This window comes from Canis aureus, chromosome 1 (genome assembly GCF_053574225.1).
Source record: "Canis aureus isolate CA01 chromosome 1, VMU_Caureus_v.1.0, whole genome shotgun sequence".
NCBI classification, from domain to species: Eukaryota; Metazoa; Chordata; class Mammalia; order Carnivora; family Canidae; genus Canis; species Canis aureus.
Genome location: NC_135611.1, coordinates 93686789 through 93710702, shown reverse-complemented (window position 1 = coordinate 93710702; position 23914 = coordinate 93686789). Strand labels below are relative to the sequence as shown.

Below are 23914 nucleotides of genomic sequence, written 5' to 3'. Positions count from 1 at the left end.
ACAATCTGGTGTATTTATAACATCACAGTGTGGGGGATAGGTGTGTGTGCAGGAAGAATGAAAGCAGGGAGGCCAGCTTAGACGCAGTGGCAGTGCTCTGGGAGAGAGGTGACGGGGCTGGGACCAGTGCCTGTGAATGTGGGGAGAGGACACAGATTTTGGATTAATTTTGGAGATCGAGTCAACAGATCTAGCTAATGGGTTACTATGAGGAGCAAAAGAGTGGAATCAAGGATAAAGCCTAGGGATCCCTGGGTGGCTCAGCGGTTTGGCGCCTGCCTTTGGCCCAGGGCGCGATCCTGGAGTCCCGGGATCGAGTCCCGCGTCGGGCTCCCGGCATGGAGTCTGCTTCTCCCTCTGCCTCTCTCTCTCTCTCTCTGTGTCTATCATAAATAAATAAATAAATCTTTAAAAAAAAAAAGGATAAAGCCTAGATTTTTGGCTCAAGCACGTGGTACTGGTTTTTCTGATGGGAGGAATAAGGGAGAGCTTATTTGTGGGAACAATTCAAGAGTTCTGTGTTGGACCTGTTATCTTGGTGACATAGGGAGACATCTAAGGAGAAACTGGAAAGATGAATGGGATATCAACTGGAATAGGAAGGAAGAAAGGCCATTCTAGAAGGAACAGCATGGCATGTTGTTGTAAGTATGTGGTGGAAGAGGGAAAGACATCCTCAGTCCTGTAGCTGGAGCAGGTCTGAGATGAGACGAGAGGAAAGACATGATGTAGTGATGAGAAAGAGAGAATGTGTTCTTTTTGAACTTTGATCCTTATAGAACCCAAACACTATGGAGTGGAATAAGGAGGAAGAAATTCATCTGTTGTATCTGATAATGTCAGGTGTTTCCTACCGTTGGTGGGCCAGAAATACACCCTCATCAGAATTCTTCTCCACATAGAATGGCAGTCACCAAACCATAAACCTACTTTGTTGACTACGGTTTCATCTTGGGTGGAACTCTGTGCAGGGGCCATTCTCGGTGTGCACCTCTGTGTAGCACCTGCTGTGTAGACAGGGAGGGCTCTGCTGGTTGCTTCTCCTCCCTTTGACTCTGTGACTCATGCCTCATAGACCCAAGATCTTCTTTTGGTAGTCAGTGTTTTGTAGCATCCCTTTTGCCATATGGAAGTAATATTCATAGTTAATAAAACCAGCTTACACACATCACTGCAAACAGTATATGTCAGCTGTAACAAAGGAGAAATAAAGATAAGATGGTTTTAAATAAAATGATAGGTATAGCATAAGGAAGTTGAGCATAAGGAAGTATTTAGATGCGGCATGATTTTCAAAATGCCAGTAGGGTCTTGGTACAGATCTGAACACAGGCAGGTACAGTTGTTCTGTGATTTACGTGGTAGCTGCATTCCTGAAAATACATTGTATTTTAAGATCATGCAAAGAAAGTGCTTTGTGTTAATTGGTGATAGTAGGTTCTAGGCTCAACCAATTATCAAATGGCTTCTTGTTTTGTAATTATATTGTAATTGTATACGTGATAGAATGTCTGTTAGGACATTAGAATGTAGTGCAGGGGCGTCTTGAGCACTGAGGGACATACTTGCACCTTTGGCTCCTGCCCATGTAATGTCCCCACACAGTTTGGAAATGCCCCTGAGGCTGGTACCAGCCCTGCAGAGAACCACAGCTTCCGTGGGCCATGGGGATGTTGGTATCCCTGCATCAGAGGACACGTTGCCCTCCAGTCTACCGTGTCAGCTCTGCATGAATGGTGCATTGTCTGCCTTGGCCTGTTCTACCCCTAGGACCTGGCTCAAGGCATGTCCTTAGAGACCATTGCTGAAGGAAAGGATAGGTGGAAGCATTGATGGATGGACAGTTAGATGGATGAAAAGAGATTTTTCTCTTTGTTTTGTGGAGAAATCCTTTAGTTTTTTTTCTCTCAGTTATGACTTGGGAAGGCTTTTAAAAATTATTCATGAGGGGTGCCTGGGTGGCTCAGTGGTTGAGTGTCTGCCTTCAGCTCAGGTCATGATCCTGGGGTCCTGGGATTGAGTCTCACATCGAGCTCCCTGCTCAGCGAGGAGCTTGCTTCTCCCTGTCCCTTGCCCCTCCCTCTTCTTATGCTGTCTCTCTCACTCTGCCAAATAAATAAAATCTTTAAAAACAATCATCCACGAAGTAAACAGTAGTAGAAATCCCTTGTACTCCACCTCTTGAATAACAGGTGCTTTGATCAAAACGTCTATTTTTATCTGAGTGCCATCTCTGCTGTCACCTGTCTAAGCTTTTATTTTGTTCAACTCGAGTGTGGATTATTTTGAAAATGCAAATCAACTTCTGACTTTTCTCCCTCCTTTCCAGTGTGGGAAGAACTGGCTTGCTATGAAGACAACACACGGGACTTTCTTTTTCCTGAACCCAAGCTGACGCCTTCACTCCCTGGAATGTGCAGGGAGGTGCTCATGAAGACGTTTGCAGGTTTTCCAGTAAGTGATTCGTGCCTGCCTCAACTTCTGTTGGGAGAGGTTCTTGGGACCTGGACATTTTATTTCTTTTTTTTTTTTTTAACATTTTTATTTATTTATGACAGTCACAGAGAGAGAGAGAGAGAGAGAGGCAGGGACACAGGCAGAGGGAGAAGCAGGCTCCATGCACCGAGAGCCCGACGTGGGACTCGATCCCGGGTCTCCAGGACCGCGCCCTGGGCCAAAGGCAGGCGCCAAACCGCTGCGCCACCCAGGGATCCCGACATTTTATTTCTGATAGAGCTTTCCCTGGGGCCAGTTTTTACCTCATCTCAGTTAGAACCCCTGTTTTTCTGTTTGGTGGCCCCATTTAGATGCCCCATTTGAAATACCAAATTATTCCCACCACTGATAGGAGAGGTGGGGGAGGTCTTCACCTGGTCAGGCCAAATCATTGCTTTACTCACACTGTCACGTACCTATAAGGATGCTTTTCCATTTCTTCTGCATGCCAATTAACTGAAAGGTTTGATTCCAATATATTTAATCGTAGCTATTGTTTGAGAGGTAATGACGAAAGCAAAACAGAGTTGTGATAGTAGTAATACTTCTTTTCATTTATTTTGAGCTTTTGGGTTTTCATATGCTATTTTATTTTCCTCATGAGAGCTATCACACCAGCCAAGGCAGGTATCACCGTCTCCACTTAATGGAAGGGAAAGTGACAGAGGTTCACAGTGATACTACTGAAGGGTCTTAAGAGACACAACAGTTATTCAGAGGGCAATCTGTTTTTTTGGGGGGGAAGGGCATTACCTGAATCCAAATTCAAAATATTTGTTTTGAAGATATCTGTAATGGTTTCCAGCTCCACAAGAGCTCTGGCAGTTTTCTTGAGCTTTATGTTACTTGGATGGCCTCTGTTGTAGGGGCACAGATTTATGAATTTACAAAGCCTATTTAGGGGCGCTTGGGTGGCTCAGTGGTTGAGCATCTGCCTTTGGGGTCCTGGGATCGAATCTCACATCAGGCTCCCCGCAGGGAGCCTGCTTCTCTGCCTCTCTCTTTGTGTCTCTCATGAATAAATAGAATCTTAAAAAAAAATAAAAAGCCTATTTAATACTCACCTTTTCTGTTACTCCCCCATGAATCGCTACTGTTATGATTTAATAAAATATTACAGCCTTCCATTTTGCTGAGAGGACTGTGCAGAATATGCCACGCACAGGACCCTTGATTCTGTGACGTTTATGATGACAGAGCTTCTAGTTCAAATACTTCAAACAGCAAACATTCATCCAAAGCTGTGCTCATCAGAATTGCTAATGACCATAACTTAAAAACCCTCTATGATCTTAGAGGGTTTGTTGAATATCACCAACACCTTTTTTTTTTTTTCCCTTGGAGATATTCTTTGTCACTTATATCCATGGTACTCATAAGAATGCTTGCCTTTATTATTTTGAGTTATTGGTATATTACTCTTCAGAAGCTGGAAGGATAAAACTAGTGAGAATCATGTGGGGGATACTCTTTATATTAACTTTGGTTTGCCTGAGTTTGTATTGAGTAAAAGCCATCTGCAAACACTGGCTGGTATCCAGCTGAGTATCAAGAAAAGGAGAAACACATGTTCTTGTCTTTTCCCAAATGTCAACTCTGTTTAACTTTATGCACATAAATAGGAAGAAGAACATATAGGAAGTTGTATTTACAGTTATTTGTAAACACAAGTGATCCTTAGAGAAAGGGCTTTACAATTGCAGAAGGATCCTCCCACATTACAGGTAAAGTTATCAATGAAGTTAATGAAACTCTGAACAACTTTTAAAAAGGTAGAGGAGCTCAACATCTCTCCAATGTTCTAGAAAGCAAAATAAAACCAATTGCCACAGTTTTAATGATAACTGATATTCGTTGCATGCTCCCTTGATGCCAGATACTGTGCTGAGTTTCATACATGAATTATCTTGTTCAAGCCTTCTTCACCCTGCAATGTGACTGCTGTTCTTTAGCTTGTTTTATGGATGTAGAAGCTGGTAGAGGGAGTTTAAGAAATGTGCTTAAAGCCACAGAGCTGGTCAGTGATGGAACAGGGATTCTCATGCTGGCCTGTGGAACTTCCAAGTTTGCACCCTTGGTCACTGTGAGAGACTGCTTTGCTCATGTTTATTTCAGCCAATGTCCACTTTGTCTCTATTAATATCATAGAATGTGAGTGTGGATCATGTGTGCCAGACAGGCAAATCATTCACTTCATTTATTTTCTCTTAAGTTATTAAGTCATTAAGAATTAGATTTATTTCTTCCACTAAAATGTGACTTTTTCTTTATATTTCCATATTTCATTTTATTTCACTTGATACTTTAACAGTTTTTTCTCCCCGCCTTTCTTGCCAAGGTCAAGAATTTGTTTTGTTTTGTTTGTCTTTTTAAATTTAAATTTAAATTTTTTAAAAAACTGAGCTTTAGGCCCAACGTAGGGCTTGAACTGACAACCCCGAGATTGAGAGTCACATGCTCTACTTACTGAGCCAGGCAGGTGCCCCAAGAATTTTTTTTCACATAATTTGTTTTCTTGTTAGGTGAAGACTGAATTTGTCAAATAAGCAGAAAGAGGGGATCCTTGGGTTGCTCAGCGGTTTAGCACCTGCCTTTGGCCCAGGGCGTGATCCTGGAGTCCCGGGATCGGGTCCCATGTTGGACTCCCGGCATGGAGCCTACTTCTCCCTCCTCCTGTGTCTTTGCCTCTCTCTCTCTCTGTCTCTCTCTCTCTCTCTATCATCAGTCAATCAATCAATCTTAAAAAAAATAAGCAGAAAGAGTATTACTTCATAATCACTAACGTTTAGTTAATAATTTCACTTTTCCTTTAGTGATGTTATTCTAGAAAAATTGCACTGTTAAATCCATTTGTTGACCTAACCATCGTCACCCTCGTCTTGTTGCTAAGGAAACTGGACAAGAGAAAGCCTGCAAATTTCAGTTCTGAGCTATTATACTAAAATCAGTACTGCTGTGGAAAAGGGAGTACATTCCTTCTTAGTGTTTGTAAGCCACTATCAGGAGGGGAGTTATTATTATTTTTTTAAGATTTTATTTATTCATGATAGACACACAGAGAGAGGCAGGGACACAGGCAGAAGGAGAAGCAGGCTCCCTGTGGGGAGCCCTATGTGGGACTCGATCCCAGGACGCTAGGATCACGCCCTGAGCCAAAGGCTCAACCACTGAGCCACCCAGGTGTCCCCCCCCTTTTAAAATATTTTATTTAAGGAGGGAATTTATGGGAGAGGAACAAGAATGTGTTATGGAGTGTGAATTCCTTGCTGGAGAGCACCCTCCTCCTTCTCCTCCTCTTCTCCAGGCAAAGTACAGCAGGACTTTGAAGGCTGGCAAGGCAGTCAGATGTGCAGAGGTCATGTGTGGAGGATTGTCTGGACTCGGTCCCCATTTTGTCTCTCAGTGACTGTGACTTTGGGTGAATTACATAGTCTCTGTATGCCTTAGTTTCCTCAGCTGTAAAATGGACTGGTAATAGTACTCCCCCCATAGGGTCCTTGTGAGGGTTAAATCTACCTGGAATGTTTAGCATCCTACCTGGTATGTAGTCAAGTACACGATGTGAGCGGTTATCGTTTATCATACTGTCATTCAAGGGTTAACACTGCCTCCCCACAAGGTGATGAGACAATGGCACAAATCTGTGGCTCACATCTGACTTGTTCAGGCTCAGGCAGCTAGGCCACGGGGGAACCTGAGGTTTGGTACACATGCGAGGTCTCGTGATTCCACCAGTAACGCTGTGGACCTTGGAACCCACCCACCCTCCTCTTCATGTGGGCAGTCTCTTTCCTAACTGAAGGTGAGGCTGTACCGGTCCCGTCATTGTGCACTGTTTGTCAAATCCTCCCCTGGATTATCTGGCTGTGCACCAACTGGGTTCGTGTGTTTGCAAGCCCAGAATCTTGAGTCACCAGTCCAGGTCTACTGCTTGTATAGGCATACTGCATTCTAAAGGCCGAAAAAAAAAAAAAAAAAGAGCTGAAGATATAGGTTGTGCCTGTAAGGACTTGTTTTGTAGACCAGATGAATGCATGCATAGGAATGAATGTGTGTAAGAAGGAAGAAATATGCAGCTAACTCCTGGCTCTACCAATTCCCAGCTGCATGGCACTGGTCAGACTAACCTCTCCAAGCCTGCTTTCTCCCATGTAAAAATGAGGACAGAATGGTGTGATGCCTGGGTTGTGTGAGGGTTATGTGCATTCACCCATGAGAGCCTCTACTAAAACCTGGCGCGTGTGGTACGGATGCAGCCACATCAGTCTCCTCCCTCTAGAGCTTCAGCGGATGCAAACCCTTCTTGGAAGTACTGGTGATATGTTATATAAGTAAATATGTGCTGGGGGAGCCTGGAGGGCATTAGGGTGAGGGCAGACTCTGAGAGATGGGTGGGGCTTGGGCAGGAAAGGAAGAAAAGGAAGGCACCCCCAGGATAAGGAATTACCTGGCCAGGTGGTGGTATCTGGGGGAGAGCAGAGCGGAGGATCATGCTTGGGGAGGGGACGTGGGGAGGTAGGGGGTGGCTGCGGGTGAGTTGATGAGGTCAGTTGGAGACACTGCAGCTCAGTCAGATCCAGGTCCTGTCCCTGTTTTGCCATTTATAAGCCACGTGACCTTGGGAAAATTGCATTGTGTCTCTCTAAGCCTTAGAAAGATAATTGCATTTTTTCAATGACCATACAGTAAAATTGATTTTTTTGATATACAGTTGTATGAATTTTAACACATGTATAAATATGTGAAACCACCACCATGATCAGGGTATGGAGCTCTTCTATCAGCCGCAGATCTCTCTCCTTTTCCCCTTTGTAGGCACATCCTCCCCCTTACCCCACCCACTTGTCTGTTCTCCATCAGGGTAGTTATAGTTTTATCTTTTTCAGATCACATTAATGGAATCATATGGTCTGCAACCTTTTTAGATTTATTTATTTGAGAGAGAGAGAGAGAGACTGAGAGAGAGAAAACAAACTGGAGGCAGGGGCAGAAGCAGAGACCCCATTGAGCAGGCTGCCCAATGCAGGGCTCAATCCCAGGACCCCGGGATCATGACCTGAGCCAAAGGCAGACACTTAATCAACTGAGCCACCCAGGCACCCCAGTATGTAGCCATTTGAGACTGGCTTCTTTCACTTAGAAAAATGCCTTTGAGAGTCATCCATGTGATTGTGTGCATCAGTAGTCTGTTCCTTGTTATTGCTGACTGTAATTTTTGTGTGTGTATATGTGTATTATTCAATATGGTACCCACCAAAAATAGGAGTGTCAGTCAATGAAACAAAAGGGAAAATTTGGAAATAGATCTGGTAAACATAAATATTTGGTATAAGATACAAAGCACATTTTTCAAAGCAAGTAGGCGGGGAAGGAGAACCTCTATCTATCCCTCTTCCTAGATGATCTCACTCAATTCTGTGGTTCAGTGTTTTAAATAGAGTAGTGACTGCATGGATGTGGGAGCCAGAATGCCTGGGTTCAGTGACGAGCCCTGCCATCACTAGAGGACAGGTTACTTAAACTTTCTGTGTCTTAGCTACTTATCTACAAAGTAGAAATACTATTAGGACCCACCTCATGGGGTGGTTGTGAGGATAGGATTGGCCAAATATGCAGAGCACTTAGGTCAGGGCCTGGCACATAATACATGTTACATATTATTATGTTTATATGTTATTTTTCAGCTTTATTGATGTATAATCAACAATAAATATTGTATACATTTAAGATGTTCAACTTGATTTTTTTAAAAATATTATTTATTTATTCATTCATGAGAGACACAGAGAGAGAGAGAGAGGCAGAGACACAGGCAGAGGAAGAAGGAGGCTCCCTGCAGGGAGCCCGATGTGGGACACAATCCTGGGACCTCGGAATCATACCCTGAGCCAAAGGCAGATGCTCAACCGATGAGCCACCCAGGTGTCCCTCAACTTGATGTTTTGATATACAATGTGAAATAATTGCCAAAATCAAGCTAATTAAGTTATCTATCACTTTTTATTACTCGATTAGCCTTTTTACTCTGCCTTCCTTCCTTCCCTCCCTCTGTCTCTCTCTTTTTTCTTTCTTTTCTTTCTTTTTTGGTGAGGACACTTAAGATTTACCCCATTAAAATTTTTCAAGTTGACAGTATAAGTATTATTAACTACAGTCACATTGGTGTACATCAGATAGACCTCCAGAACTTAGTCATCTTGTATAACTCACCGAAACTTTGTACCTTTGGCCAACATCTCTGCATTTCCCCCATCCTCCAGCCCCTGGCAAGCAACATTCTACTCTCTGCTTCTATGAATTTGACTATTTTAGATTCCATACATAAGTAAGACACACCATATTTGTCTGTGTCTAGCTTTTTCATTTAGCATAATGTCCTCTAGATTCTTCTGTGTTATAACAAATGGCAGGATTTCCTTCTTTTGTAAGGCTGAATAATATTCCATTGTATATATATATTTGTTAGGTATATATTTTAGGTACTATGTGTGGATTATGCAAACCACACAAAAAAGTAATGAGGCTCTAAACACACTTTCAAGTTAGATGGGATGGGAAAAGAATCTGTTTCCAATAATTTTATTTGCTTCTTCTATGCTGTTTTATTTTTAGGGCATTGCTCCCAAAATAGAATTTTCTACAAGGACAGCCATCAGAGAATGTGTGTTTCTGCAAAGAAACAGATTTCCTGTAAGTATAATCAAGAAGCCAGTGATAGAACTGTCAGAAATTTTCTCCACAGATTTGGAGAATTTCAGCCCAGACTTGGTTACCAAGTTTAGATGCAACTGGATGAATAGAACCTAGAGATTTATTGCTAGGTTTGAATTTCCATATTCAAACTACTTGTTCAGCTACATTAGAGTGTGTGTGTTTGATGTGTATTCATCATGGTATAGTTGGTGCAACAGGTGATATAAAAGCTAAAATCACAAGTTTGACATAAGTAGGTTAGTTAGCTTTCTTCTTATTGTTTCATGACTTACTCTTGATTTTATGAATAATAGTGTTCCTTCTTTCTTTTGCTGAGGTTGCAGTTCAGAGTTGTACTTGAGGGTCCTCTTTAATAATCATGAAGGGTCTTGGGGCATCCTTGAGCACCCCCTACATTTCACCATCATGTTCAGCCCTAATTTTCCCCATCACACCAATTGCTTTTTTTGTTTTACATTATTGTACATAGTGTTTAACCATTTAAAATCCTTTCTAGAACAATATGGAGGATGAATGAAGATAATTTGTAAAGCTTCTTCAGATACTTTGCTTGTCATCTCAAATCCTGCCTGGTGTCTTGGAAAAATCCTTGAAAATGTAGGCTCTGGGTTAAGGGTTACTGAATGCAAAGGGTTATTTAGTCGGTGCAAGCCCATTAATCATTTGGGCATCATAACTCATATAATGGGAGGCCAGTGAATAATTTCAAGGAAGGCATTGGTTACTTTTTATTTAAAAAAATATTTTTTTAGATTTATTTATTTATTTCACAGATTGAGAGAGAGAAAGAGAGAGAATGAGAGAGAGAGAGAGAGAGAGAGATTGAGCAGGAGGGGCAGAGGAAGAGGGAGAGAGAACCCATAAGCAGACTCCATGCTGAGCATGGAGCCTGACATGGGGCTCAGTCTCACGACCCTGAGATCATGACCTGAACCGAAATCAAGAGTCAGATGCTCAACAGTCTATACCACCCAGTGCCCCTGCATTGGCTGTTTTTTAGTTTTTCCCTGTTTACTCACTCTTTTCTCCGGTTTGATATGGGTGCACAGTGATTTTTCAGTCTTTCTCTTCCACTCCACCATTTTAACCTTGTTTTGGCCTCTTACCATAGGTCTTGCATTAAGTGTAAACTCTTTTTTTTTTTTTTTTAAGATTTTATTTATTTATTTGAGAGAAAGAGCCAGAAGATCACAGAGGGAGAGGCAGAGAGAGAAGCAGACCCAGGCTCGCTATGGAGCGGAGCCCAACCTGGGGCTTGATCCCAGGACCCTGAGATCATGACCTGAGCTGAAGGCAGACATTTAATGGACTGACCTCCCCAGTGTGAGCTTTTTTTTTTTTAATTTTTATTTTATTTACTCATGAGAGATACAGAGCGAGCGAGAGAGAGAGAGGCAGAGACACAGGCAGAGGGAGAAGCAGGCTCCATGCAAGGAACCCGATGTGGGACTTGATCCTGATTCTCTAGGATCAGGCCCTGGGCTGCAGGCGGCGCTAAACCACTACGCTACTGGGGCAGCCCCTCAGTGTGAGCTTTTTAAAGTGATTGTTTTTATTGTTTTTTTCTTATAACAAAAGTATTTAGTTTAGAAAATTGGAAAATACAGATAAGCAAACAGGACAAAATAAAAATAAAAATAATCTGTCATTCTTAGTATGTAGAGATGAACATGACTCTTCTTTTGAGTGTATTCTTTGGTACCCCCCTCCAACACACACATTTATTTATTTATTTATTTACACACATTCTTTTAATGTTAAAAGATTGCGATCATGCTATACTGCATGTGGTTTTGTACCCTTCTTTATCACTTAATATGTCACGAACATGTTTTTCAGATCCTTAAGTATTCTTATGCCAGGCAATTTTTCATGGCTTCCTTGTAGGCCGTGGTATAGACATACCATGATTTGGCCCATGGCTTTCCTCTTGTTGGGCTCTTGGTTGATACCGTGGTCAGAGTCAGTCAGGAAAACAAAACAAACCTGTTCTTTTTGTAAAAAAAAAAAAAAAAAAAAAAAAAATTAATTAGAGGCACCTGGGTGGCTCAGTGTTTGAGCATCTGCCTTTGGCTCAGGTCGTGATCCAAGGGTCCTGGGATCGAGTCCTGCTTCAGGTTCCCTGTGGGGAGCCTGCTTCTCCCTCTGCCAAGTCTCTGCTTTCTCTCTGTGTCTCTCATGAATAAATAAATAAAATAAAATCTTAAAAAAATGTTTGTAGCTATACACATACATGATCATTTCCTAATAATAAATTTCTTACTGTGAAATTGCCAGACTGGAGTGTGTGCCAGATTCATTCCCCCCGGATCAATCATCTCTTTGTGATGAGGGAGGGGTATCAGATACCTTCCAACTTTCTCCTAAGGCAAATAATTCTCACTGTTTCTGGTTGAAGTATATTATGCTAGCAAGTTATAAATACTAGTGATGTTAAGCTGAACTGTAGGAAAATTAAGGAGAGAATACACTTTGTTAAATCCAAGTTTTGTAAATCTGAGATGTTTAGTCTTCTTCCTTAGTTAAATGAAGTCCAATTAAATACAGTTATATTCTGATCGAATTTTTCTTTTCTTTCTCTGTTTTCCATTTTTAAAAGAACATTGTTTTTTTAAATTTACTTTCAGGAAGACAGACATAAGTCAAGGAGGCCTTTATCTACAACACAGGGCCCAAAACTCCCCTTAAATAATGCGAAGATGAAGCCAAAGGAGAATAATCTCAACAGACTGCCCCAAAACACGCAATCCCGTGCACCTTCTCCCTGTTCCACCAGGCGCATCTTTCAGGACCAGCCAGCTCAACAGAACCCTGGAAATAACCTCAGAATCTCTGGGGGAAGCAAGCCTCCATTTGTAGTTAGACATGTGAGCCTAAAATTATTTTTTAGAGTCTGGAGGGTGAAGGTGCGAATGAGGGTTGGATATAGGAAGGTTGGGCCATAAAAACAAGTGGGTGACATTTAAAAAAATTATTATTAAGATTTTATTTATTTATTTGACAGAGAGAGAGAGTGAGCACAAGTAAGGGCAGAGGGGGAGGGAGAAGCAGGCTGCCTACTGAGCAGGGAGCCCAACACGGGGGTTCGATCCTAGGACCCCAGGATGATAACCTGAGCCAGAGGCAGATGCTTAACTGACTGAGCCATTCAGGTGCCCCCAAATGGGTGATTTTAAATAAAGAGGGAATTCAAATTGAATAATAACTATGATTAGACGAAATTTGCTTTGTAGAGTCACTGTCAGAAAAATCATACAGAGATGTCTCATGCAGAGGACTTGCTCAGTAAATGCCAGTCATCCCTATTTTTAATTTTTGAAAATTATTAATAGAGTGTGATGCCTGCCTATGACAACCTGCCGGTTTTTTTTTTTTATTGAGAAGAATCAGGAGCTGACAGGGGTAGAACACACAAAACAAAGGCTGGGGGATCCCTGGGTGGCACAGCGGTTTAGCGCCTGCCTTTGGCCCAGGGCGCGATCCTGGAGACCCGGGATCGAATCCCACGTCGGGCTCCCGGTGCATGGAGCCTGCTTCTCTCTCTGCCTCTCTCTCTCTCTGTGTGACTATCATAAAAAAAAAAAAAAAAGGCTGGCATGTGCTCCATACCAATCAAAATTGAAAGCTTCATCAGGTTTAAAGAGAACTGCTTAGATTTTTAAAATGAGGTTGCTGTTCATTGGCTGTACTTTAAAGAGCAGGACAAATGTGTCTGTAGGAAGAAGTAATGATGTGCCCTACTCAAAGCCCTTAATTAAAGTTATCTTAGGGATCCCTGGGTGGCGCAGCGGTTTGGCGCCTGCCTTTGGCCCAGGGCGCGATCCTGGAGACCCGGGATCGAATCCCACGTCGGGCTCCTGGTGCATGGAGCCTGCTTCTCCCTCTGCCTATGTCTCTGCCTCTCTCTCTCTCTCTCTCTGTGACTATCATAAATAAATTAAAAAAAAAAATAAAGTTATCTTAGATTTAGCCCTCAGGAAGTAGCGGGTAAATGTAATCACACTGGCTTCCTTACATTTTTTTGGCTGTGAAAGTATGGGAAGTATAGAAAAAAAATTTAAAAAATTACCTGTAAGCTTACCAGCCTAATAAAATAAATAAAAATTTTATTTAATTTAGTGCATTTTCTTTCACTTTTGACATTATTCATAAGGCTTTTCCCCCTACAAAGTTATAATTATACTGTATGTACAGACTAGTTTCTCTCTCTCTCTCTATATATATATATATATATAGTTAATATTACATTGAAAGTATTTCCTGTATCACGTTCTGGTTAATAACCTATTCTCTAAGAGTTCTTATTGTCAAGTTGAGAACTTGGCTTAAAGCCACTGGTGGTGATGTTTGTGCATTAGATGTAAGATATGAAGCCTGGTCAGCCCTGAAGTCAGGTGCTGTTCATTGGGATGACAGTATGCAGAGCTGGTTTGTAGGTAGAACAGATGTTATTTGTCTGGAAACCGCAGAACAGCTGTTTTCCTTGTGGTGACCTGGGTAACAATGGCAAAAGTCTAACAACCAATCTTTATTTATTTTTTTTTAATTTTTATTTATTTATGATAGTCACAGAGAGAGAGAGAGAGAGAGGCAGAGACACAGGCAGAGGGAGAAGCAGGCTCCATGCACTGGGAGCCCGATGTGGGATTCGATCCTGGGTCTCCAGGATCGCACCCTGGGCCAAAGGCAGGGGCCAAACCACTGAGCCACCCAGGGATCCCAACAACCAATCTTTAAACATAGCTTTATAAAAATATTGTTGAATCGAATTTATTGGACAGTGTGCTTTATTCCACTTGAGATAAATTTATGTGAAATATGCTGTAGTTAAGGCCCCTTGGGCTAAATAATCTTAAAATCGTGGTGGATTTCTTAGGGAATAAAACTGGCTTGATATTTATTTAACAAATTCTTGTACAGCCTCTACTATGTACCCTGCTCTTCTCTAAATGCTTTATACATATTGACTTATTTATTTAGCCAGGTTTCCTCATAGTATGTGATGTTTCTTTACATAGAAGCATTAAAATTTATTTTAAAGATTTTTATTTATTTATTCATGAGAGACACACACAGAGAGAGGCAGAGTCATAGGCAGAGGGAGAAACAGGCTCCCCACAGGGAGCCTGAAGCAGGACAATCCCAGGACCCCCGGATCGTGACTTGAGCCAAGGGCAGATGCTCAACCACTGAGCCACCCAGAGGCCCCAAAAGCATTAAAATTTAGAGGGCCTAATGTCATAAAGACTGTAAATTCTAATCAATGTATTTCTGAAAGTAGAATGAAGGGTAACATTGTAACTTGCCTTCTTGAAATTAAAAAAAAAAAAGGACAGAAATAAATGAGATAAAAAAAATTCAGCAACTTGATGTCATAAATATTCTGGAGGAGTCCCCATTTCAAGTGTTCAGACCTGCTCACAGATCGTGCTGTCCCATTCAGGAAAATAAGGTCACCTTTATTAAAATCGGGCAGTTGCTACTCTTTGTTTTTTTTTAAGGTTATAGACACACAGGTTGGAAGAGAGTGTGGAAAGCTGAAATATCAGCTGGTGATAATCCCTTATCTCTAGGGAGGACCCTACTTCGGCCAGCACTCTTCACTAAGAACACGAAACTCTGTCCTGTTTTGAAGTATTTCGAAATTAACTTCACCTGCTCTTTTCTGGGCAGGATCCTGGACCTGCAGTTAGAATATAATTTGTGTCCGACATTTAGCCCATGACTTCATGTTTAAGCCTCAGTGAAATAGGGACAAAGAGCTTCCCTTATTGGGATAACCTTTAACATCCATGGAGATGGTGATTTAATTTGTTCACAACTCTTCTTCCCTGCATGACCCACCATTGCAAGGGAGGAAGGCATTACAGGTAATGAGGAGAGGGTAACACAAGCTATGGTGGATCCAAATCTTTTTTCTTTCCTTTCTTTCAGGTGGACAGTGCCAAGCCTTTTGGTGAGGATATTTCAGAGTATCACTCCCAGAAGTCTAGAAGAAAACTTAAGTTTTCAGACTTGCCTTTTCCAGGGAGAAGAGGTATTCAAGTTTCTCGTTACCCCTGTACATTCCCCGGTGGGAGCAAGTGCATCCTCCTCCTAAATCGTCTTTCATTCTGGGGCATCCTGAGCTTCTTTGGAAGCTTGAGGCCTAATGCTCCAGTCGCGTTCAGCTGTGGAGTTTGCTGGGCAGGAGGCCCTCTGGAGCAGAGCCAGATGAGAAGCTGTCCTTGTCGTGGGTCCCTTAGCTGCTGAAGGAGAGTGCTCTGAGTGTGCCATCAGGGGTGTGCTCTCTTTGCAAGTGTTTCCTGGCTGGGCTGAAAAAGCAGAGGGCAGCCTTTCCTGGTGTGAACTCCCTCAAAGGCACCACTGATAGCTAATGGAGGAGGCTTGCCATTTCTCTGGAGGGGAAAGTGGGATATTGGTGGAGATCAGGAGGTGTAACATTTGCTCTACAAGATTCCAGGTCAGGGAGGAGGGGAGCCAATTTTACCCGAAGCGAGGCTCTGTCAGGTGAAGGCAGGGAATCCCAAATGTAGAGGTGTCAGCCCCCTTCTGCATTCTTAAACATTACTGGGGACCCCAGAGAGCTTTTGTTTATGTGGATGAGATCTGTTAATATTTAGCATATTAGAAATTAAAGCTGAGAAATTTGTAAAATGCAGGAATACATAAGTACACATCCCGTTAGCCATTCAGAGCAGTGATGTCATGACACATCATGTAGCTTTTGGAAAATGCCATTGTACAGTCATGAGAGAATGAGAAAAAGACGAGTCGCGTCTTAGTGTTATTAGAACAGTCTTGACCTGGCAGATCTGGAAGTTCTTGGTGACTCCTGGACCGAGAGGTCCCTGGACTGATCATATGTTGAGAATCACCAAGTTAATGCATCCATCCTTTGGTGGCACTGACCTTATGTACCACGTCAGCTCTGAAGATCATGGCAGCTGGCCCTTTCTTGACTCTTGGTGGAACTGGACCTAGGCAGTCCCTGACAATAGGTTCCCTATTTTAGGCTTATAGGCACTGTCTCTTTTGGTGACTCAAGCCATGGTGACTATTAGCCAACTAAGGACAGAGTGCAGGGTTTGAAGCAGAAAGTGCTTTATCACCTCTGACATTTAATTTAAGTCCTTTGGATTGAAAATCACCCACGTAGCCTATAAAAGCAGCACTGTCTTCCCTATTACTGTGAAATCAAGCAACGGCAAATGTCCTTTCCCAGGGAGGACACGTTGGGCTTAATGCTGGCTGGATTAAGGTGGGACTCTCATACATCACATTGGTCTCGGCCTCTGTCTTTTCTTAATCCTGGTAGGTGGAGAAATGAGGCTCCAGAGAGGTTACAGAGTGTGCACAGGTCACACTCCCAGTTTTTGGCATTCCTACATTTAGAGAAGACGTTCACACCTCTGGGCTCTCAGATTCCTGGAATCTCTGTAGCTTCCAAGCCAGACCTTTGCTTAGGTCACCTGTCAGCTCATTCATCCAGGCCAAAGGTAGAATAAAGCAGTGCTTCTCGAGCTTGAATGTGCATTTGAATCACCTGAGGATCTTGTTAAACTGTAGATTCTGATTCAGCACGGCTGGGTGGGTCTGGGCTCCTTCTTTTCGTACAAGCTTCCGGGTGATGACGTGGCTGGTCCATGGACTGCACTTTGAGAAGCAAGGGAACAAGGACAAGCCAAGCCGCCTGTGAAAGCGAGTTCTCCAAACACTAGTAAGGGGGTTTCTAGGCAACAGGCAGATTTGTGGCTATAGCTGAAAAGGGCCTTAGCATTGCCAGCTCCCTGCTCAGCTGCGAGTTGGGGAGAAGAGAGCTTCTGGGACAAGACAGACAGACACACATGTGCATGCCCAGAGGATGTAGTGATTGCCAGGCTTTAAAAAGCCCTTTTCTTATCTTCCTGCCCGTGACAGGGGAATCGGCAATCCACGAAGAGCCCCTTGTCACTGCTGAAGCCCCAAGCATAGAGGGGGAGGCCACAGTGGCCTTAGGATAGCCTTGCAAATACTTATTCAAAAAGCATTTTTTTCCCCTGAATTTGGAAAAATCCAATTTAGTCTTGATTTTGCCTGTGTGTATTTAGTACTTCATTTCCTAGTCATTCTTACTGCTCTCTGGCAGTAGGTCTACTTACTTATGATTGTTTAGGATAATCATAATGATTTGCATTTTTCCTGCATTATGTTTTCCCAAGCTCTTGTCTCTTCATTGTCTCCACTTAACATTTGTGTCTACCTTGGACAAGTATGCTCTAGAGTTCCTACATGAGTAGGATTCCATGTAAGCCAAAAAATATAAGGGGAATGTCAGAGGAGGCAGGGTGTATGAAATTTTTTTTAAAGATTTTATTTTATTTAACCGAGAGAGAGAGAGAGAGAGAGAGAGAGAGAGAGAGAGAGGCACAGGCATAGGCAGAGGGAGAAGCAGGCTCCATGCAGGGAGCCCAACATGGGACTTGATCCTGAGTCTCCAGGGTCATGACCTGGGCTGAAGGCGGCGCTAAACCGCTGAGCCACCTGGGCTGCCCCCAAGTGTATGAATTTTATATGAGAGCCACACGGCTTTCTATTAGGCTCTGGGCACCTGGGCCAATACACGTTTTGTTTCCAGGCTATGTAAGCATTACTGAATTCATGGCTTCACTTTAGACTCTCCTTTGCCCTTCCCACGTCCCTGTGTGCTATCATTAATAATATAACTTCACTGACCTCAGGAGGACAGAAATACTCATAGATAGGATCACTGTGACTCAAGGGACTCGTAAAAGTTGACAGTGTAACTTAAAAGGGAGCATTTAAATTCTTTAGTAATTCAGCTGTGTGTAATATTTCTGTGCTGCTGTGAAACAAATGTAACAGTAGTTTTAGGGGTAAATGGTAATAATGAGTCACTGAAACACCTCTTCCTCTTTCTTCTAGCTTCTTCTCTTGACAGCCTTGCCGTTAACGTAAAGGTAATTGTAGAAGTAGCATTTGTAAAATGATTTATTTCCAGCTCTAATGTTGGTTATTGTGCATTCCTCAATGAGTGGTGGAAGTGTATGTCTAGCAAGTGCTGCTTACAGAAATGGAATTGCTATAGTTTCACCAGAGTTTGAGAGATGCCCAAGCTCTGCTGTATGCTTTGCATTTGTTGGTTTGTTCCCCTCACGTAAGCTCTTTTCATTTGTAGAATGAATCACCACTGCATATAGCCCCAATACCTACTTTATTGGTAGGTATTCTTATTGCTTTTTTTTTTCCCAGTCAATACTTTTATAATACATAGAGGTGGTACATCACTTGTTCTTTGAAGTTTGACTGGTTTGTCAAGGTGAAGGCTCAAACTTTTATGCTAAACATGAAAACAGATGGAAGCAAAGAAATGGAATATATTGTACTTTTTATGCCATGGCTTTTAAATAGTTTATTTAAAGAAATTGTATCTTTACCAAATCCAATAATCCCTTATCCTCACAAATCGAAGTTCAGGGCATGAATTAATTTGGGCTTGTTAATGTATGACAAGTGTGCAGAATTTTGGTTATCTTTCCTTGACCTTGGACTCCTGAGCATTTTGTCTCTAGCACTGCTCACTCCTGCCTCTCTTTTATTGCAGGAGCTCCCCATGGTGGGCATTTTATCAGCTTGCCCCCTTCATCATCCCATCACTCCTACCCCCGCCGCCCGCCAGCTCTAAATAAAACAAATGAGAACAAAATTACAACTAAAAAATCATACACATTGTCACCTAGGTTATCAAAGAGCCAGATGAACGGATTATTTTAAGGAAAGATTCACCATCATCTTTAGATTCAAGTAAGTTTGGAAAACCCTCGCCCAGTTACAATAACCAAGGGGATGCTGATCTTCACCCGGAAGCTTCATTGGCCACCTTCCAGCACTCCAGATCCCCAAGCCCTCTTCTGGATCAGCCCGTTTTCCGAGAAAGGTCAGCAGCAAACACCCATCTCTTTGCTTGAAGAGTGTGTTGTGGTCTAGGAGGAGTAGAGCCTGGTCACTTTGCTGCCTTAGGGATATTTAGCTGGCGATATGAAAAATGACTATACCTCTTTAAATCTTCCTGGAAGGAAGAGTTGAGACTTTTCTTTTGCCAGTGGAAAGCATATCTCAGAATGCTTGTTAAAAAGAGGACAGAGGAGCACCTGGGTGGCTCAGTGGTTGAGCGTCTGCTTTTGGCTCAGGTCATGATCCCTGGGTCCTGGGATTGAGTCCTGCATCGGGCTCCCTGCAGGGAGTCTGCTTCTCCCTCTGTGTCTCTCATTAATAAATAAATAAAATCTTAAAAAAAAAAAGAGGACAGACAGCTAACTTGGCATAGATGCTATTTAATTATCCATTTTCATCTTTCATAAAAAACAAAAGGAGTGAAAAAAATCACCCAAAGTCCTGCCGCCCAAAGACAAAGATTATTAACATGTAGATATGTTTTTTTCTTTTTCTAGACATGTTTTCTTGGTTTATTTATATGATTGTCACAAATAATGCCCCCCCCCCCGCCCCACACCGCTACAATTGCATATATGTGGTAGGCAGGCCAGAAATCAAGAGAGGGACCTTTATTTTCCAAACTATACTATCTGGTAAGATGACCAGCTATCCACTTGGCCGGGGACTGTTCTGACTTTAGCTTTTAAAGTCCTGCATTCTGGAAAACCCTTTACTCCCAGACAAGTCAGGACAATTTGGCCACCTTAACTCCAGGAAAATGGAACAGAAGATCATATATTTTTTGTAAGATTTTATTTATTTATTCATGAGAGACATGAGAGACATGACAGAGAGAGGCAGAGACATAGAGGGAGAAGCAGACTCCCCAGAGGGGAGCGGGACTCAATCCCTAGACCCCACCATCACGCTTTGAGCCAAAGGCAGATGCTCAACCACTGAACCCACGAAGGTACCCATGGATCAAACTTCTAAACATAGAAGCAGGATTATTTATTTATTTATTTATTTATTTATTTATTTATTTACTTACTTACTTACTTACTTACTTACTTATTTAAGATTTTACTTATTTATCCATGAGAGACACAGAAAGAGAGAGACGAGACACAGGCAGAGGGAGGAACAGGGTTCATGCAGGGAGCCCAATGTGGGAGTCGATCTCAGGACTCCAGGATCACACCCTGAGCCGAAGGCAGATGTTTATTCGCTGAGCCATCCAGGCGTTCCTAGCAGGATCTGTTTTTTAGAGAAGTATCAGAAATAGTCAAGTGAAGAATCACTCACAGCCACATACTCAGAAACAAGCCATTCTTAATGTTTTGGCTGCTTTTATTGTTAGTGTGTCTTAGGCATAGGCATGAAGACACTGAAGCCACACTGTGTATACTCTTTTACATGTTACTGCTGCTTCTTGCTATTATAAATATCAACCCATGTGTTCTGTGCTCTAAGTGTCCTTTTTAGCAGCTGCATAATATTCTGACCTGGTTTCATATATCCAGCAGGTTCAACCCTTATTCTCAGAACACGTGGAGGAAGATCCATGAAAGGGTGTGCAGTCTCCTGACATCCCACAGAGCTCAGCAACACCTACACAAGGTAGGGCTTCTGAGAAAATGAAAGCACTGCCAACAAAATAATACGGAAACTGGGACTTACTGGGGCTGCAAGGCGACAGACATCAATCAAGTAACCATAGAGATTAATGTAAGATGGTGATGCTTCCCAGGGACGGGGGAGAAGGTGTCCTGAGGGTGTATGAAAGGGGGTATTTGATTTGGTTGGGAATCAGGGCAGGCTTCCCTGAGGAAGAGACGAGGGAGCTCTGGTCTGAGCAATGAAGTAGCAGCTGGTGCGCGGTGCAGCACGCCCAGGCAGAGGTCCTGCAGCAAGAGGGAGCAGTGTCCTAAAGACAGTCTCCCTGGCCCGAGGCGCATCTCCTTGCACCATGCACAGGAGTCCCAGTCTGGGGAAGTTGTGGCCTGTGTGAAGTCACACAGGCCACACAGGCCACACACAGGGAAGAAGAATTTAAAAGTTAGTAAGGTGTTTTGCTGCTTGACTTGTGAGGTGTAGAGAGTGTTTCTAACCCATGGGTAGATACACCCAGTACTTTGCTGTGGGTATATAGCCATCGGCCAAGTGACCTGTCACCATCTCCAAAGAATTTGAATGCAGGGTTAGCAGTGCCCCCATGTCGTTGTTGTCGTCGTCATCATCGTCAAAGGGGTCGTCTTGACTTTATTTAAACACTGGCATATGCTAGATATATAGGATGCCACTTCTAAATGAGCATTGATTTTTCACAGGCAGGGGTTGTGAATTACTTTGCTTCCTCTTGGCCAAGGCACGGGCTTTGCTTTGTTAATTTCTGAGCTTTTCAAGTCGGAATCCCCTTAAAAGGTGAAAAGAAGGAAAGGAAGGGAGGGGGAAGATCAGAAAAGAAGAGAGTACCTGTGTGCATACGCGTGTAGTAAACTGCACATATATGGCACGCGTGGAGCCTGTGGGCCTCCTAAATGCAAAACCACGCATCTGAGTAGCATTGATTTATATGACAGGAGTAACACAGTTGCTGGATTTGCTTTTGATACAGGAATATCCTATCTCTGAAGCAAATTATATCTTTGAACAACCAAGCTACCTGCTAAAGAAATACCCAGTGCATGAACAGAGATATTTTTAAGCTGCTGTCTTATGTAAGTAAGCAGTTTAGTGCTGCTTGTTTTGATTTGCTTAAATAATTTCCTGCTGTCAATATGAAGTAACTAGAAAACGTGTTGGACAGGAGATGGGGTGGAGACCCAAGAACCATGTTTTTCTTCCCCACAGGAGAATGACAGCACATGTATCTGTGGTCTCCCAGCCCTGTCTTGGTCTCCCTCTCTCCCCACCCTCCCTTCCCTCTTCTTTGATGGTATCTGCTCTAGCTCCTTGAACACAGGCTCTTTCCTGCCACAGGGCTTTTGCACATGTCATGCTCTCTGTCTGGAATACTGCTTCCTGACCCTGCTTGGGTCACTTCTGTTTAATCGTCTGGTCTCATTCCAGGACACTTCCTTCCCCTCCAAGGCATACCTTTTTTAGTGCCCTGCCCTTTTCTTTCCAAAGCATGATACCATTTGTGGTTATATTTTTGTATGGGTTGGTTGTTTTGTAGGGGGTTGATTGCCCCTTCTATTTGAATGAAACCTTCCCAAGGCCAGGGACTATCTCACCAGTTTGTAGCCAGCTTTGGCACACGACAGTATGTGAAGTCAACTCCATATGATAGGTGTGTGCCCTGAGCAAGAACCTAACTCCCCCTGCTGCCACCCTGCTACCACCCTGGTAGCAGATGATCTTCCACTGTGGTTGGTACTCAGTAAATATATTTTTGTGAGTGAGTGTTGAATGAGGTAATGAGGCAGCTGTAGAATTCAGGTCTGTGGTCAGTAGTTGGTCATACTGTGTGGTGACATCATTCCTTAGATTCTCTCTTCTTGTCCCTTCAATTATGATAGCTCTTCCTTATTAAGTGCTTCCTGAGTTCCAGGAACTGGTACAAACATTTAACGTGCATTAGATGAGTTAATATCTAATTCTTACAACACTCCTATAAAGTAGATTCTATCATTAGTTCCATTTCCCAGGGAAACTGAGGCATGGAGAGGCTAAGTGCCTTGTTCAAAGTCACATGGCCAGTGAATGACACAGCTAGGGATAGGAACCTGGGTGGTCTGGCTTCAGCAACCATGCTTTTATTATTTAAAATTTAAAAAAAAATATTTATCTTTTAAAAAATTTGTTCATTTGAGAGAGAGAGAACAAGCAAGAGTATGAGCAGTAGGGAGAGGCAGACTCTCTGTGGAGCAGGGAGCCCAGTGGAGGATTTGATCCCAGGACCCGAGGATCATGATCTGAGCCAAAGGCAGATGCTTAACCGACTGAGCCACCCAGGTGCCCCAGCAGCCGTGCTTTTAAACCATTATATCCCACTGCCTCCCCAACCCCAGAGTGTGTGATAGGGGAGCCCTGGGGAGAAAGCAGAGCCCTTTGGAATCCGAGCAGGGTCTGTGGACAGTGTCCTCGAACATCTCCCATGTGCTGCACTGTTGTATTATGCAACAACACCATCCTAGCAACATCAAAATAATTATGAATCTTTTTAAACCATAAAAGAGTGTGGGATGAAATGCTAAGTGTTCACTGCAGTCAGGCTCCTGAAAGTCTGGCTCCAGGGTCATTCATGCTTTAGGGCACAATCCACCTTGCCCCCAGGCTGGCCAGGACTCCCTGTCATCAGCACTGAGGAATGTGGAGGACGGCTCAGTAATAGCCCGTTCTGCAGGCTTCTACCTCAGAACGTTCTGCTTGGTTGATGAAAGGATGGATTCTGGGCCACTTAATCTCCAGTTGCCAAAACAGTCATCTAGGTATTTATTAGGTGGTTATATGGAACATAGCCCACATAATGACCACCACGGGAACATGGCCCACATCATTACCGAATGCTAAATTGTGTTGACTTTCAGCATGGGTGACATCAGGTTACATAAAACCAGCTGATATGTGGATGCTGATGGGAGGGGATAGAGAGAAAGGAAGAACAAAAAGGGAGTAATTTCTGTCTTTTAGAAAGTGGGTTTCCTTAGGGGTGCCTGGCTGGCTCAGTCAGTGGAGCGTGTGACTCTTGATCTCAGAGTCATGAGTTCAAGCCCCATGTTGGGGGTAGAGTTTACTTTAAAAAAAGAAGAAAATGAGTTTC

At 42.9% G+C, this 23914-nt stretch overlaps 1 protein-coding gene across 16 annotated transcripts in view; it reads left to right on the top strand.

Annotated features, from left to right (window-relative positions):
* SPATA6L (spermatogenesis associated 6 like) overlaps positions 1-23914 on the top strand; it is a 65471-nt gene that overhangs the window by 20280 nt on the left and 21277 nt on the right. For 10 of the 16 annotated variants that reach the window (XR_013386057.1, XR_013386056.1, XR_013386054.1 and 7 more), the window contains 8 exons: positions 2330-2454; positions 9109-9186; positions 11838-12077; positions 15145-15247; positions 18136-18182; positions 18951-19147; positions 20670-20766; positions 21764-21866. Coding sequence is in view for 13 of the 16 variants with exons in the window: in XM_077909160.1 (XP_077765286.1) it covers positions 2330-2454; positions 9109-9186; positions 11838-12077; positions 15145-15247; positions 18136-18182; positions 18951-19147; positions 20670-20766; positions 21764-21853 (977 nt within the window). In the remaining 3 variants the exon portion in view is untranslated. The remainder of the gene's footprint in view (positions 1-2329; positions 2455-9108; positions 9187-11837; positions 12078-15144; positions 15248-18135; positions 18183-18950; positions 19148-20669; positions 20767-21763; positions 21867-23914) is intronic. The other 6 variants (XM_077909145.1, XM_077909135.1, XM_077909120.1 and 3 more) reach the window with 5 other exon arrangements.